Source organism: Cuculus canorus, chromosome 1, assembly GCF_017976375.1.
Source record: "Cuculus canorus isolate bCucCan1 chromosome 1, bCucCan1.pri, whole genome shotgun sequence".
In the NCBI taxonomy this organism is placed as follows: Eukaryota; Metazoa; Chordata; class Aves; order Cuculiformes; family Cuculidae; genus Cuculus; species Cuculus canorus.
The window spans coordinates 98,053,257-98,068,063 of record NC_071401.1 but is presented as its reverse complement, the minus strand read 5'-3'; the positions used below and the strand labels follow the sequence as shown (position 1 = coordinate 98,068,063).

The following is a 14,807-nucleotide window of genomic DNA, read 5'->3' as shown; positions in this document are numbered from 1 at the left end:
AATATGTATGTTGAAGGAGCTTCTCAGCACTACTTTACTTAGTAGGAATCAATATTTTAATTATAAGCCTTTCTTTCAAGGGATTAAATTGGAAGTATGGCTGAACATCACCTCTTTGTATCCCACCTGCCTCTGTTTTAACTTAGAGGAGTAACAAAGGAACAGAGTTGTGTATATAAAAAAGCTAAAATGTGCAACTAAAGATGTTGAATATTCCTTTTAAAACGTTTCCTTGATTCCTGTTAATTCTCCAGTATGGAGCAATTCAGCAGTGATAACAAGATATAAAAGCTGACCATTTAGGATGACCAGTAACTGAGTTTTATTCAGATTTTTCCTGTGGATTTCAAGTTATTGGTCAAGTAATCAATGAAGATACTGTACTAATATAAATGTGCATTAATATTACATCATTATACAATATCATGAATTACTGCACTATTCTAAGAATTGTAATAAAATATGCTCTTTATATTGCAAACAGATGAGTTGCAAATACAAAAGCCAGGAATTTTAGCATTACTTAAAGCTCCCCAGCAAAGCTTGCTCTGAATCTCCTAAACTAACTTAGTTATTTAAATTATTTAAAAATCACATTTCTGACTGTGCAACTGGTATCACTGGGCAGTTCAGTATCCCACCTAAGAAACTCCAGTCCTTACAACAGCAGTTATAAGTCATTGGAGAGAAGCAGCTTCACACTATTCTTAATAGAAGTTACTACAAATAAGTAGTTCCAATATAAATGCTATGGAAAGAATACTTCTATATCTGACTGATTAAGTTTCACACAGGAAAGAGGGAAAGTGCTCAGGATAAGTCAAGCTGCCCAGAAACAAAATTCACCTGTTTAGTGGCAATGCATAGTAACAATTTAACATTCACAGAAATACTCAAGACAAAGAGTTGTGCAACGGCTTCCTGAATTTACCTTTATGAGAAGGAAGAAAAGGTAGGATCTCATCACACTTGCACTTACAGATTTGTAGAAATAAATTAGTACACAAATCATCTTAAAACAGTAGTTGGCATATTAATTATTCTGCACTTGCAAAGAACAATTCCCTTTTTCCTCATTACCCCTTCTCATTACCTTGCTGTGCAAAGTATTTCAATACAACATGGAAAACTGGAGCAACTTTTGCCTACATAAAATAAGCTATGTAACAGCCTGATTAACACAGAAATAATCTGCTTACACACAGAAATACTCCCATTTAAAGCAAAGAACCAGAGGGCACAAAGCATATAGCCATCTAATTAGTAGAAAACATTTCCTTTCTCTTCCTCTGATTTTTGCTAACCCCAGTGCTCCTGAAAAGGTTGAGATGTATGCTGCACACCCTGAGTGTCCCTGCTGACGGAGAACTTGACAGGGAGGACGTGACCTTAACCCACTCACCCAGAAAAACACTGCCTGCAGCAGTCCCAGGCATGCTTGCCTCCGCTGCTTTCTCTTCAACAGAAAGGAGATGCTGCTGCTTCTCCATGCACTGCTTCTGAAAAAGGGGAGCAAAGCTGCCACAGGGGAAGGAAAAGAGGTGTCAGGATACCATGTCCCCCCCTCCACCCCTTACATAAATGTGATGAGGATGCCACAGAGAAGAGGCCATAGGGAACCTTGACACTGATGCTCTTCCCATTTTGGTTAACATCCTCCAGCTCCATGAAGTGTTTGCACCACACAGTAGTGCAAGCAGCAAGTGTTTTGGGGCAGCTGCAGTGTCTGGCTTTTGTGTGCATGTATGCACATATGGGAAACAATTCACAAGAGGAAATGGGACTAAATTCATCCTTTATACAGATATAACAGGACTGTTTGCAACATGGGATCCTATCAGTCGCTTTAAAGGAGGCACCCACTCAGCTTCCTGCCAGGGATCTGTGTTAGGCACAGAAGAATACAAATACAGATGTGATCTCGCCACATTGGGAGAGCTAAGAAAAGAGGGATAGAAGTCAGAAATCCAGCTTGATAGAGGCACGCATCTAAGTAAAACTGCAGTGCATAAGTATTTCAGTTGGATGCTGCAAGCAATTTGTTTTAAATCCATCTGCGTATCATACATACATTGGATATCTACAGGATAAGGTCTACAAAGATGAGAAGATAAACATTTCTTGCTTGTTTTCCTTCATGGCAGTTCTGATTTCAAGATGACAGCATAAGGATTACAGTTTCTCAGACCACTTGCTGTTCAGGGCACATCCCACACTCATTCCTTCTGCAGATGCTTTTTAATGTCAGTACATGGATCAACAACAGGACGTAGTCCCCAGGAAACAGCCTGGCACCCTAACAGAAAAAAGAAAGGCTTGGGCAGTGAAGTAGACAATGAGCTATACTGATGCAGGACAGATTCTTCATTTCAAAGAGAAAAATCTGCATTCTTCAGTGTTCAAAAATTTAATCTCTATTCAGTTCAATGGAGCAGCTTTATAATTTACAGAACCAGATAAAGCTAGAAGATGTAATGTGAAATATCTGAAGCAGTTCTTCCCCTGTATTAAAATGCACCTTGGGCAACAGAGCTTTAACTTCTCTTAAAATATGTTTCTAGCAGATAAGTAAACAATTTGGACGTGAAATGAAAATTTTCAAGATAGCTACAGTTGGAAAAACATCAACTCATGTTAGACTTCAGCTGCAGTGCCCCACTGATAAGTTTTTCGGGTTGTTTGGCATAGCTGAAAGGAAGCAGCTTAGGTAGAATAAAAAGCTCTTTGCATACAAGTTGTTGGATCAGAGATAGCAAGAAGAAAGACATCATTTTTGCATCAAAATTCTGGAAGTGGTCTTGATGACAGGATTGAATCACATGCCAGAGCACCTGGCCAGAGCGAGCTGAGCATCTCCACTAGTGAACTTTGCCATGCCCATAAGGTGTGAGGGGAATGATGCTCGCTCTTCTAATTGGTTTTTTACACAATGGTAGAGGATTATACCACAAGCTTTTTATATAAGCATATAAGATTTAAAAGTGAAACCCCAGAAGATGGGAAATCAAATTAATGTTGGCTGACCAACTTCAAAACCCATCTTTTGTTACCTAAGCACATATATTATTCTTCAGGACTTCTGCTGCATTTACTATACTCTTTTACTATAGCCTTTCACATTTAATATTTTTAAATATGGACAAATAATTTGGGGACACAGCATTCTAGTAACAAAGCAGTTTTGTTTAGTATGAGCATGGTTTATTACACAAAATACATCTGATTGATCGTAAGAGAACATAGTACAGCAATGATTGCATATCCTTCTTGTACCTTGTACAAGATATTTACTCATTCATTTCCCAGTTCAACAGACTAATAAAGATCATCTGCTTGATTTTTAAGTATTTTCCTGTGCTCTTTCAGAACCCTAAAATGAATAAAAGCATTCAAAAACAAAACATGAAAATATTTTCATCAGAAACTGTGATTTTTTATGTCTCCAAATTTCAAGGAAGAATTCCTAAGTGGCTTACTACTAGTTTCTTTAATAGTTCTCTATAATTTATTACTATATTATTTTATGTGGGTAGATAACTTGCTATCCACATGAGACTGCTGAAGTTATTCATCATGCATTTTGATTCACTGGCCGATCTGACAGTGACTGACAATCTTTGGAAAAGTATAGTAGAGCTTAAAACCCTGATCTAACTTTTAAACAGCTTTCTCTGTGATACTGACATAATCACACAGAGTTTTACATATGTCACACTGTTACTGCAGCAACCTGGCCTCCTCTCCTCTGACTATTGATAGGGAGCCTCTGAGCTTGATACGGACTCAGATGTCTTGAGATTAATCTCTTGGGAGCATTCCAGAGAAATCAGGATTAATTTGCAGTTCCTCGAAAATGATGTAACTAATTCACGTAAACTACTTTTCATATTCCATCAGGCCTGAGCTTCCTATTCATAACCTTTATAGAAATGACTGGGTTGGCACAGGGCCCTCAAGACATTTAGGAGAAAGTCATTTGTACAGCAGGAAGGAGGATTTAAAACGGCTTTGGCTTCTCTTGTATTTTTCTTGAATGTAATAAGAGAAAAGGTTATTTTTGTGAAAGCAAAAGTTGTGGCTTTGTTTTGTGGGTTTTTTTTTTCCTCTGGATGTTTACATCTCAATGCATCTAATTTTGAGTTCTTCATATCTTCATCAGGGATGAGACCAAGACAATGAAAGCAAAGGATTGTGAGCACTGAGACATGTAGTTCCTGAAGCCAGTGTTAATTCATAGCTAGCACGGCTGTAAAATTTTATAAAGACACCTGAATATTTCATAAAGACTTCAACAGTTTTGATGGTACAGTCTACACCACTGCATATGGCTCGAATGCTGTGAAAGCCATTTTCCAACCGCCAAGACCCTTCCTTGGAGAAAAAGGGGGAAAACATGGTGCTAGAACAGACATTATGCAAGAGAAGTCAGATCAATTTATGTGGGTTTCTGTATTTGCCCGGGAGTTACAGCCTAGTAAAACACTTCACCACCTTGCCAGTGTATGTAATATCTTCATGAAAAGGACATAAAAACCGAAGTGTTTCTGTATTTGAAACATACATAATTACGTGTGTGCCACAGTGGAGTGGTCCATGGGAGTAGCAAAATGGGGGGAAAAAATGTAATTCTTCTGTATCCTAAAAATGTCCATTCCTTGCTAAGACTTAATACGCCTGATCTTCAGCAGAACACCACTCTGCTGACCAGATTGGAAGCCAGAGGCTTGAGAGGACACGGCAAACCATGCTGAAGATGCGTGTTGAAGACAGCGCAGTGAAAAGGCACTTCCAAGGGCCATGGATGTTGGTGGCCTCCGAGGGGCTTCTGGTTAAGGTCAGACACAGCACATAGTATTTGCCAGCTACCCAAATCAGAAGAGAAAGGCAGGTGCACCCCTTCTTCAGAGAATGCCCTGGGGTCAGGGAAAATATTCAGCGTTGGCTGCACTTAGGGCTGATCTCCAAGCACATGCAAAACATTCAGGTCATAAAACGCTCACCTACAAATTGTTTAGTTAAATGCACTTGGGCGTCTGTAGAAGCAACACTTAGCACTTCATTCTACTAATTTCCAAACGATCTAGCCAAATCTTCACCTAGTATACAAGCATAAGGACACATCAAAGTTGTGATACAGTGGACAGAGGTCTGAGGTGATGGCACTTGAGAGACCTGGAGTCGCTCCCTGTTTTGCCATCATTTTGCCAACAAAACGCTTGTTATCTGGCCCTGACTTTCCCAATCATAAAATCAAACCAATTGTATGTGCTTTGTGAAGTACTTTACTTTGAGCTCTACTGCTTCAGAAGATCTCCGTGTTGTTATTAATTATAATTCTTGTTGAAATACAACATGCAACAAAGCAGTAAGGAAACTAGTTCAACACCACCTTTCATTGCATGGTAGACCCTACAAGCACAAATTTCCATAAATTTTCCTTCTGGTTATATGATCAAAAGATATAAGGTACATGCAGCTTTTCTTCTCAGCACTGTCTTGCAGAATTACGCTAAACCAAATGTATATAATCCAGCTTCCTCTAAAGACAGTACGATTCAAAGTACTTGTTCATTGTCTAATTGTTCTACTGCACTACAATATACAGTAGCAGTGTTACTACAGCTAGGCAAAGCTATAGCAAGGCAAGACTCTTAAAGAGAAGTAGCATCGTTTGATTTACCTGTTCAGAGAGAGAGTTGTAAACCGAGATGCGTGGGCTGCTTTTGCTATTCAGTGCGGGAAAGCAGAGAGTTAAAAACTTACTGGCTTCTATGTGTGCTCTTGTGGACTGGAATGCCAAAGCTCTCAGGTAGGAAAAGATACTTAGCATTAAAGTAAGCAACTAAAGTAATACTTAGGATATGTAGGGCTGACATACAGACTGCCATTAACTGCAGAAACAGCAGTAGCAGATTAGGCAAGCCTAATTACTCACCTGGGGATCTGGCTTGCATGCTGAGGACATTAATGACACATCTCTCCCTGGGAGAGGAAGGGGAGGTGATCTTTAGTGGAAGTGAGTGGCAGTAAGCACAATTTAAACATCCTGACAGGACTTTGCTCCATTGCTCATCCCGGGGGAAGGGGAGAATAAACTCCTATCTTCAAATATTTTCTCTTCTTTTCTTACAGCTACCTAATGCTTTTGGTTTAAAAATAGCAATTTTTTTCTCAAAACCCTTTGATCCACAGCATACACTAGTTCCTTTTCCTGCTTATTCTGTCCAAAACGTTTAGAACTAAAAAGTCTTTATTACTTACACTGTAGTGAATGGCTCTTGCTTATTTTAGCATGCCTGGTCATTTTTAAAAAAAGTATTGTGGTTTTTTTTGGATTTGGTTTGTTGCTTTGGGTTTTTTTCTCCATAGGAGAGCATGCAAAATCAGTGATTTTAAGATCTCAGTGGTACACCACTGAATTCAGGGGGAGATCTGTTCGTTCTCCATCTGAGAGCCAAAGCAAAGCCTCAGCACCTATAATAATGATTCTAGCAGAAGTGTTGCTTGGACATAATGGCTGTGGGAAGTTTCACTGCTCTTTCATATGTAGGTAGAACAATGAGCTTTGCATACTTGATCACTCAAAACAAGTCCTATTCCATATTTCTGGAGGTACTTCTGCACTCTGACTGTCACTTCCACCTACTCAGCATTGCACCAGGGCCTCCATGCCATTTAGCAATATGGAAGGACGGCTGGTCTTGAACCCCAGCCAGAGCCAACATGCTGTAATTTCCCTTGAAACAGACCAAGTTTGCATGTGCGCATCCAATGGCAGAATGTAGGAACAATTTCAATGCTAACAGAATTTATAATGCTACCCTTTTAAACATGTGGTACAGCCTGAAAGCCCAAAGGGAAAAAAAAAAAAAACCAACTAGAAAGTGTAATTCTAAAGAGACTGATGGACCCAAGAAAAGAAGCTGAGCCTTTGTGACCACTTCTAAGTCTTTCACCGTACTACTCGGCCATATAACTGACTCACGTTTCCCAGTGCTTGTGCCACTCTGTTTCAGTGTCTCAGTACAGATGAAGCTGTAGAAAGATAATATAAGGGACCTTCTGCACTGTCAGGGGAATTAAAAAAAAAAAAAGAAAAAGATACTTTAACTGCCCTATCAGATACTCCTCTAGCTGAAATTAAAAAGATGCCTCTTCGTAATAATAAAGCAGTTTTAATTTTGAATTTAGATTTTGCTCAGTGCAAGCAAATTCATCATTCAAAAGCTAATCATTTTCTAGGTAATACTCTATCACCTTCAGCAGAAGGAGAAAGAAAGAGAGAGGGAAGGATAACAACATTCGCACTGCAAAGCTTTCCCAAAATCATGAACTCATTACTGCAAACTAAAAGCTGAAGTCAACCGAAAACTAGGACATACTGGGCTTGCAGGTTACAGAATCCAAAGCTGCAGAGTAAAACTAATCAGTTCTTGGATAGGATTTTTTTCTTTTTCACTGCAGTACAGTCTATAGTCTAGTTGGTCAAATCAAGCCTTTCTGAGAAAAGAAGATTAGAGGCAGTTGTTTAAAAAGAGGGGGGGGCGGTGTTGTGGAGAGCAGGATTTAAGCTTTATTACTGACCAGGATATACAAAACAGACTGTAATGAAAAAACAGTATTGAGGTTGTACTTGTGGTCTGAGCGGAAAATATTAAGCGAAGACAGGGGCATATGGAGGAGCTTATAGTTACAGCAAGAACTGATGCTGAGGCAAATGCAAGTGAAATTAGGCGTTATGGGAAAGTCACAGGAATTTATAAGAAAGATTACAGTTGAATACTACAAATAGGCTATTAAGCAAGAAAGGAAATTCAAAGAAATTCAATTTTATTTTATGTATAAGGATTGCTCTTCCTACAATGATCACTGAACACTGCCTGAATTGTTAATTGAAAAGTACTAGGTAAAGCATCAGCCATCTTGCAATATATGACAAAAAATTGTTATCCTTTGGCAAAGGATATCAAAATGTCATTGATATCAAGGATATCAATTTCATTGTTTTGGAGATTTCATCCTGCATTTTCCTGAAGTCTGAACTGTCTGTACCAATGCGTATATGTTACATAAACGTGTTTGAATCACAGCAGGATGCCCTATTTATATTCCCACCTGGAGCTCAGTGCAGCACAATGGAACTATTTTGCACAGGGGCACATTAAAGTATACCTTGCATAAGTTAAAAGAAAATAATAAAATACTGCAGCATAGATATCAATCACCTGGCTTGCTGTCCACCTCCTTTTCCTGTAATCTACTTGAATTTTGACCAACACAACTATGTGAAATTTGCCATAGTGAACCACCTATCTTCCAAGATGTGAAATGCAGGACTAATACATCTTTCTGATGCATTTTTTTAAATGTTTTTCATACCTCTCAGTATTGCATTAAACACCCTAGCTCTCATCGAAGCTAGGCGAATCCAGTCTTTTTTCCCTAATTTTCATTTTCAGGTCTTGAGACCTTCCCTTTGATGCTCTCCATCAGCCTTTACTGACAAGTAGCCCAGGACAGAAGCAACTGAAGCTTAGTGTTTTTATTAATACAGCTCCGAGCAGTTGGTTGCCTGCTGCATAATCATCAACCCACAGTATTATAAACTATTTGAAGATGATCGTGTGCCTTTACAGCTCACCTATTTCAAGCTATAGCAGATACTTAGAATGTATATTCTGACAACAGAGACACAAACCATCAATTTTCTGGAAAGTGATAGTCTCTTCTATAGCTTCTTTAAGTCCTGACAGTACTTTACACTGTCCCAGCAATAAGGACGTTCTGGCAGCAGCACAGCCATCCAGTAAACACACCTACTAAGGCATCAAGAGCTGACAGTGGAACAGGTCACCATAATGTTGGCAAGCTTCATGTGCTCAATAACCACCACTGCTTGGCCTCAAGACTGAGCTCCAGAAATGGTCTGTAGAGTGTACCGGTGTAAAACAAGAGATAAAGATGTGTAGAACTTGATTCTGGCAGATCCTGCTCATCATTAGGAAGCGTAGTAAGTAGGTAGGTCAATCAGGGAAATTACAAAAGTTTCATTGTTCTCAATATATTAAGTACGTTCAGGCAGCTTTTCAGGCAATTTAAATTGGCATAATTCCCTTCAGTTCAATAAAAGGATGACTATTTACATCAGCTGAGCACTAGCTTCACAACTTTTTAATATTCCCCAACAGAGTGAGCCAGTACAGCAAACATCTTCCACTGTATTAATGCCTGGAAATACAATGGTATAGAACACAAAGTAATTCACCCCTCTGCACCATCAACCCTAAATGGCAGAACACAAAGAAATCACCAGAGGTTTTCATCGTAAGATTTTAGAGTGAAACCATGCAAAACATTATTCAGTCAAGTGTGTTCTCTGAGCTCACTCTACACATCGAGGCCACTTGGCTCCACTGACCTTTAAAGTGTCCTGCCAAGTTGCTGGAAATACATTTTTCATCTGCCTTTTATAAGATATTTTTAACTTGATTAACAATTTAAAGTTTGTAAAAAGAAAAAAAACTTGCACTGTCTCACACATGTACAGTACTGTCAAATCTAATGAGGAGAGAGATGCACAAAAATTGATGTCTGGACATTTTGGTAACAAACCTTTAGAAATATTTATAGCAAAATACTTTCCTATTATGCATAGAATGAAGACATTTAACCAAACTGTATTACAGTGATTTATAAACCACAGAGAATTCAGCATCTGGTGAACAAAATGTAGTTAATGGCTTATCATCTAATAACAGAAAATTCAGTCCCACTTCCGACAACATTATGGAATAGAATAATTTGTGGACACCTAGTAAGAAACACTTTTGAAATGTAACATTTTTAATAGTGTTCAAATATGATATTTTCCAAATCCTGTTTTGCCATGTCACACTGATGAAGCTCAAAAGTGTATTAATATCATCCCCATCATAAACAAAATCTCAAAAAGAGTTGACAAGACGAACCAGATTTGCAGTGTTTCAGGGTTTTGTCCCTATCATTCTCATAGTGCGGCAAAGGTAATATCACACAGGAAAAAGCCTCATAATTCTTGTCCTGCTTGGGGAAATACAGACATATATTTTGGAATATACATATGGAAATTTTCAACTTATTAGAAAATAATATTTTTCAGGTTAGGTTGACTTATCTGTGTCTGGTTTAAATCTATATTTCTCAATTGCAAAGAAATATTATGGGGCTAATCCTGCATCTTTGAAAACACAATTCACTAAACGACTGAGAATTTTGCTCTAGTAAGGAAAAAAGAAGTGCAGAGTATGAACTCATACTTAAATACTCCATTTAACTACAGAAACACATTACTGAAAATTACTTCTAGTACAAACAGAAGGGTATCTCTTTCATCACCTAAAGCAATTTCTATGAAACTTAACAATTGCTCATTTGCTTGTTTTCAGGACCTGTTAACTTTAGAGTTTAATTCCAAGATACAGCCAAGTATAACTTCCTACAGGTATTTGTTGAAAACCACCACATTCTCTTTGTAATTAATTCCAGTGATATGTTAATATCTGGAGTAGTACCTCAACTATTGGTTAGTTCTAATCCGAAGCGCAGCTTGAAAGACTACCATTCATAAATTCTCGTGTAATAGCATTGAAATATATTCTTATAACCTAGTTAGAAGCTGTAATGGCCTTAAGCACATAAATTAAGAAATGAGGAAGCTCAGCATCTACTATTAACAATTAAATTTTGTGGCTGCAGAGATTTCCATGCTTTGGAGGCTGTTTTTGCAACTTAGTGCCTACTTGTCTTAATTTATATTCTTCCTTCTGCTATTTGAGCTCATTTATTTTATACAAGTGGTAGAAGTGGAATGGATAAGAAGGTTAGGTTGACTAAGTGTAAAAACTGGAAAATTCTTGATATTAAATAAAAAATATTAGGGTCATGAACTTCAAATATACCTTTCTATAATATAGTCTAGTGGGTTATGTGCCAACAAAGATGGTATTTCTCTGGAACAGCTCTAATAGATCTAATAGCTTTTTAACATGAATGTGAAAGAAATACTCAATAAGACACTAAAATTTAAGTATTGGATTACCTGAGACTGAAAACTATATCTTATCTCAAAATCCATTATTGTTATCCTAATGAGTTAGTTTTACTGGTCATACTGCCATCCCTCATTTTCTTGTTTAGAGGGCTAGGAAGGTAATCATTAGCTTGATGCTGAGAAATAGCTGGAATATCTATTGCTCGCGTATCCTTTCTCAACTAATGAAACACCAACAAAAGAATCCATTCATTTGTATTATAAACCAGAAAAATGATAATTAAAAAAAAAAAAAAGCAAAAGCTCCCCAACAGAGGAAAATGCAATTAAACTACCGGTGTATTAATTCAGATGCAAAATGCTACACCACTGCAGTGCTTTCCTTTCCTTAATTAAGTAAAACACGAAGAAGAAAGTCTGATGGCTTAATAGCATTTTATTCACTGTCAGAAATGCTTTGGGATGATTGTATCATGTTATCAAAAAGAGTGTTGGCGGAGTTACTGCCATTACTATTGTTTGTCACCTCTTAAGAGTGACAGATTCCATGGAGAAACTTGCTGCTGTTAACCAACGTGAAGGATTGATATTTTATAACACCATTAGTTTATAGGCAGGATAACTACAGTCATAAGAATTCATTTAATATTTTAGGCATTCATAGCCACATAACACATGAGGAGCATTTACTGTCCAGCAGCATCTCTTCTGATGTGTGTTTATTGCTGTGTTTGAAAGCTGAACAGTTTGTCATACTTAGCACTGTGTATATTGTGGTGGAAATAAGAGTTTAGCCAGTGTCAGGGTACTATTGTTGCACACACTGAAGGAGTGAATCCAAACTAGAGAAACACAGAGATCTTGCAGCAGACAGTCTACAAACCTGGGCAATTGCCTGGGAGCCTCACTAGACCAAAGAAAAGCGGCAAAGTAAGGTATGCAACGGGGAGCCTGACAGAGGGGGGAGTGCACACTCTAAACCACTGCCTGGGTCCCTGCAATGCTGATGCTAGCTGTGAAGCTGAGGTTTCACCCTGCAAGCATATATGTTTCCCTGTAACTCTGGCACGCTCCTTTTTCCTTCAGATGCTATTCCTATTAGAGGTAAATAAGTTAAGGGTTCCTAGAAGCAGTGATGATGCTCCTATATTTCCAACGCATGCTGCTGCAGCATGTAGCTAAGTTATTTGAATATCATCTACTTTCTTCCACAAGTTTCACTGGCTCTGAAATTACCACTATGTGAAAGCACAAAGCTTCATGCTTCATGTGCTCTGTGTCTGTGCACAGACACTCCCCTCGACTCCAAACGGGGCACAGTTACACTGTAGTGGTGAGCAGCGAAACGGCAAACTCCACCTGCATCCTGCGAGAAAGAAAGTGCGTATACACTGAATATGGACAGTTATAAACTTATTGCAGATTTTCAGCTGCAAGGCGTTGAGTGCCTTTAGCATTTCTTCCCCCCTTCCCTCCCCGTCCCCCCACTTGCCTTTGCACAGCACTTTGAGGGACTGTGTCCCTTAATATATTTAAATATTTTAGTCATCAGGTCCCTCGCTCTCTAAGCATATGAAGAGCCTTCCTCTTGATGCTTAAAGGAGTACTCATGTGGGGAAAACTGAGCGAGGTTAATGCTTGCCAGGTCAAAACACATCAGTCTTTTACTTTGCACAGGAACACGCCTTTAGGAATACATCTCCACGAGAGCTATAAACAGCCTCTTTTCTCTCTCTCTTTTTTTTTACTTCATGTTCAATGCTTCTCAAGCACTAAAGAGGGACAGGCAAGCAAAGGGGATAGGAAACAGAAGCGTGGCAGATTCTGCCTACATCTTTTCCAGCTTCTCCTAACCCGTAACTCTTCTGATACTTTGTATTCACTGTCTCACTTGACTGACACAAGAAACCCACTACAGGGAGCGAGGCTTCCTGTGAACTGAGCCCCGTTTCCATGGTGCGCAGTTTTCTACACAGATATAAATTGTTTTCTGGGACCACGCGTATGTTCGGCACTCGTGGAGCGCCAAGGGTTTGGCACCGAGGGCAAAGGAGGGCAACCGCGTCCCTTATCCTAAAAGGTGACCCTTGGCGTGCTACAGTCCCTTTCTCTCCCACCAGAGCCAGCGAGCTCCATCACTTTTCGGCACGCGTTTTAAGGTCACTGTACCATTCCCTCGGGGTCTCTGACTGGGTTTGGGCGTCCTCTACCCCCGCTGCCATCCTCCTCGTCCGCAGCCGAACGGCTCCCGAGATGCTCTTCCCAACCCCGTTCCCGGTCCCATCCGCCGGGATCCCAAACTTCCCTCCGGGGCAAACTTTCGGAGCGGCACCTCCGCAAGACCGCGACAGCGGAGCAAACGGAGCGGGCTAAGCGCGAACGCCCAGCCGGGGGAAGCGGCGGGCTGGGGGCAGCCCGGCACGGGGCTCCCCGCGGCTGCACCCCGCCCGCCGGTCCCGCTGCCCCGGCACGATCCAACACCGCGCAGCTCCCGGAGGGGCAAGAGCCCAGCAGCGGGAAGCCCCTCCGCAGCCCCCGGGAGACGGTGGTACCCGACGTCCCCAGGAGCCGGCGATGCTCGAAGCCCCTCTGCAGCCCCTGCGAGCCGCCCGGTGTCCCAATCCCCGGGAGCCGCTGGTGAACGAAGCTCCGGGATCCGGCGTTGCCACAAGCACCTTCGCAGCCCCCGGGAGCCGGTGGTGACCGAAGCCCTTCCGCCACCTCTGGGATTTGCCGGTGCCCCAAGCCCCTCCGCAGCCCCCGGGAACCCCCGGTGCTCGAAGCCCCGGGAGCCGGTGGTGCCCGAAGCCTCGAGCGCCCCCGGTGCCCGAAGCCCCTCCGCCTCCCGCGGGAGCTGCCGGAGCCCCAAAGCCCCTCCGCAGCCCCGGAGGCGGCGGTGCCCGCGGGCGGCACTCACCGATGCGCAGCACTTGCTGTCCGCTGCGGGGCACGCCGGCCCAGGCGCAGAGCAGCGCGAAGAGGAGCCGCCGCGGGCCGAGGGCGCTCGCCATGCTCGGCGCCCGCTCTCAGCTCATGCCGGGCTCCGCGGGCGGCTACCTGCGGCGGGGCCGGCTGCGCGCTCCGCGCCGCCCGCCCATGGCGCGGGGCCCCGCGCTCCCGCTGCCGCGCGGCTCCCGGCGCCCCGGCAGGGGACGGGGGGACCGGGCGGCTCCTCCCGCGGGGCGGGGCGGCGGTGACCCGGGATGGACGGGACGAGACGGGGGGCGGGGGGGGGGGGGGGGGGGGGGGGGGGGCAGCACGAACACGGGGACACGGGCACACGGACACGGGATTGGCCGGCTGCTCCCTGGCACGGGTGGACCCGCGCTGGGCAGGGACGGGGACAGGGGCTGGGGCGGGGATAGGGATAGGGATAGGGTTAGGGATGGGGATAGGGATAGGGATAGGGATAGGGATAGGGATAGGGATAGGGATAGGGATAGGGATAGGGATGGGGATGGGGACGGGGACGGGGACGGGGACGGATAGGGATAGGGGCAAGTGTAGAGACAGGAGCAGGGCAAGGCAGAGGCAAAGTAGAAGCACAGGACAGGGACAGGGGCTGGGATAGGGATAGGGATGGGGATGGGGATAGGGATAGGGATGGGGATAGGGATAGGGATAGGGATAGGGATAGGGATAGGGATAGGGATAGGGATAGGGATAGGGATAGGGATAGGGATAGGGACGGGGGCAGGGTCTGGGACAGGGACGGGACAGGGACTGTGACAGGGACAGGGCAGGGACAGTGGCAAGGGTAGGGGGAGGCCCGGGACAG

General features: G+C 42.5%; 1 protein-coding gene across 4 annotated transcripts in view; it reads right to left on the bottom strand.

Moving 5' to 3' along the window:
* Positions 1-14,205, bottom strand: part of GRIK1 (glutamate ionotropic receptor kainate type subunit 1) — a 173,894-nt gene extending 159,689 nt beyond the window's left edge. For 3 of the 4 annotated variants that reach the window (XM_054072449.1, XM_054072433.1, XM_054072456.1), the window contains exon 1: positions 13,947-14,205. In XM_054072449.1, coding sequence (XP_053928424.1) covers positions 13,947-14,040 — 94 coding nt within the window. In that variant the 5' untranslated portion in view covers positions 14,041-14,205. The remainder of the gene's footprint in view (positions 1-13,946) is intronic. The other variant, XM_054072441.1, reaches the window with a different exon arrangement.
* Positions 14,206-14,807: the final 602 nt, after the last annotated feature.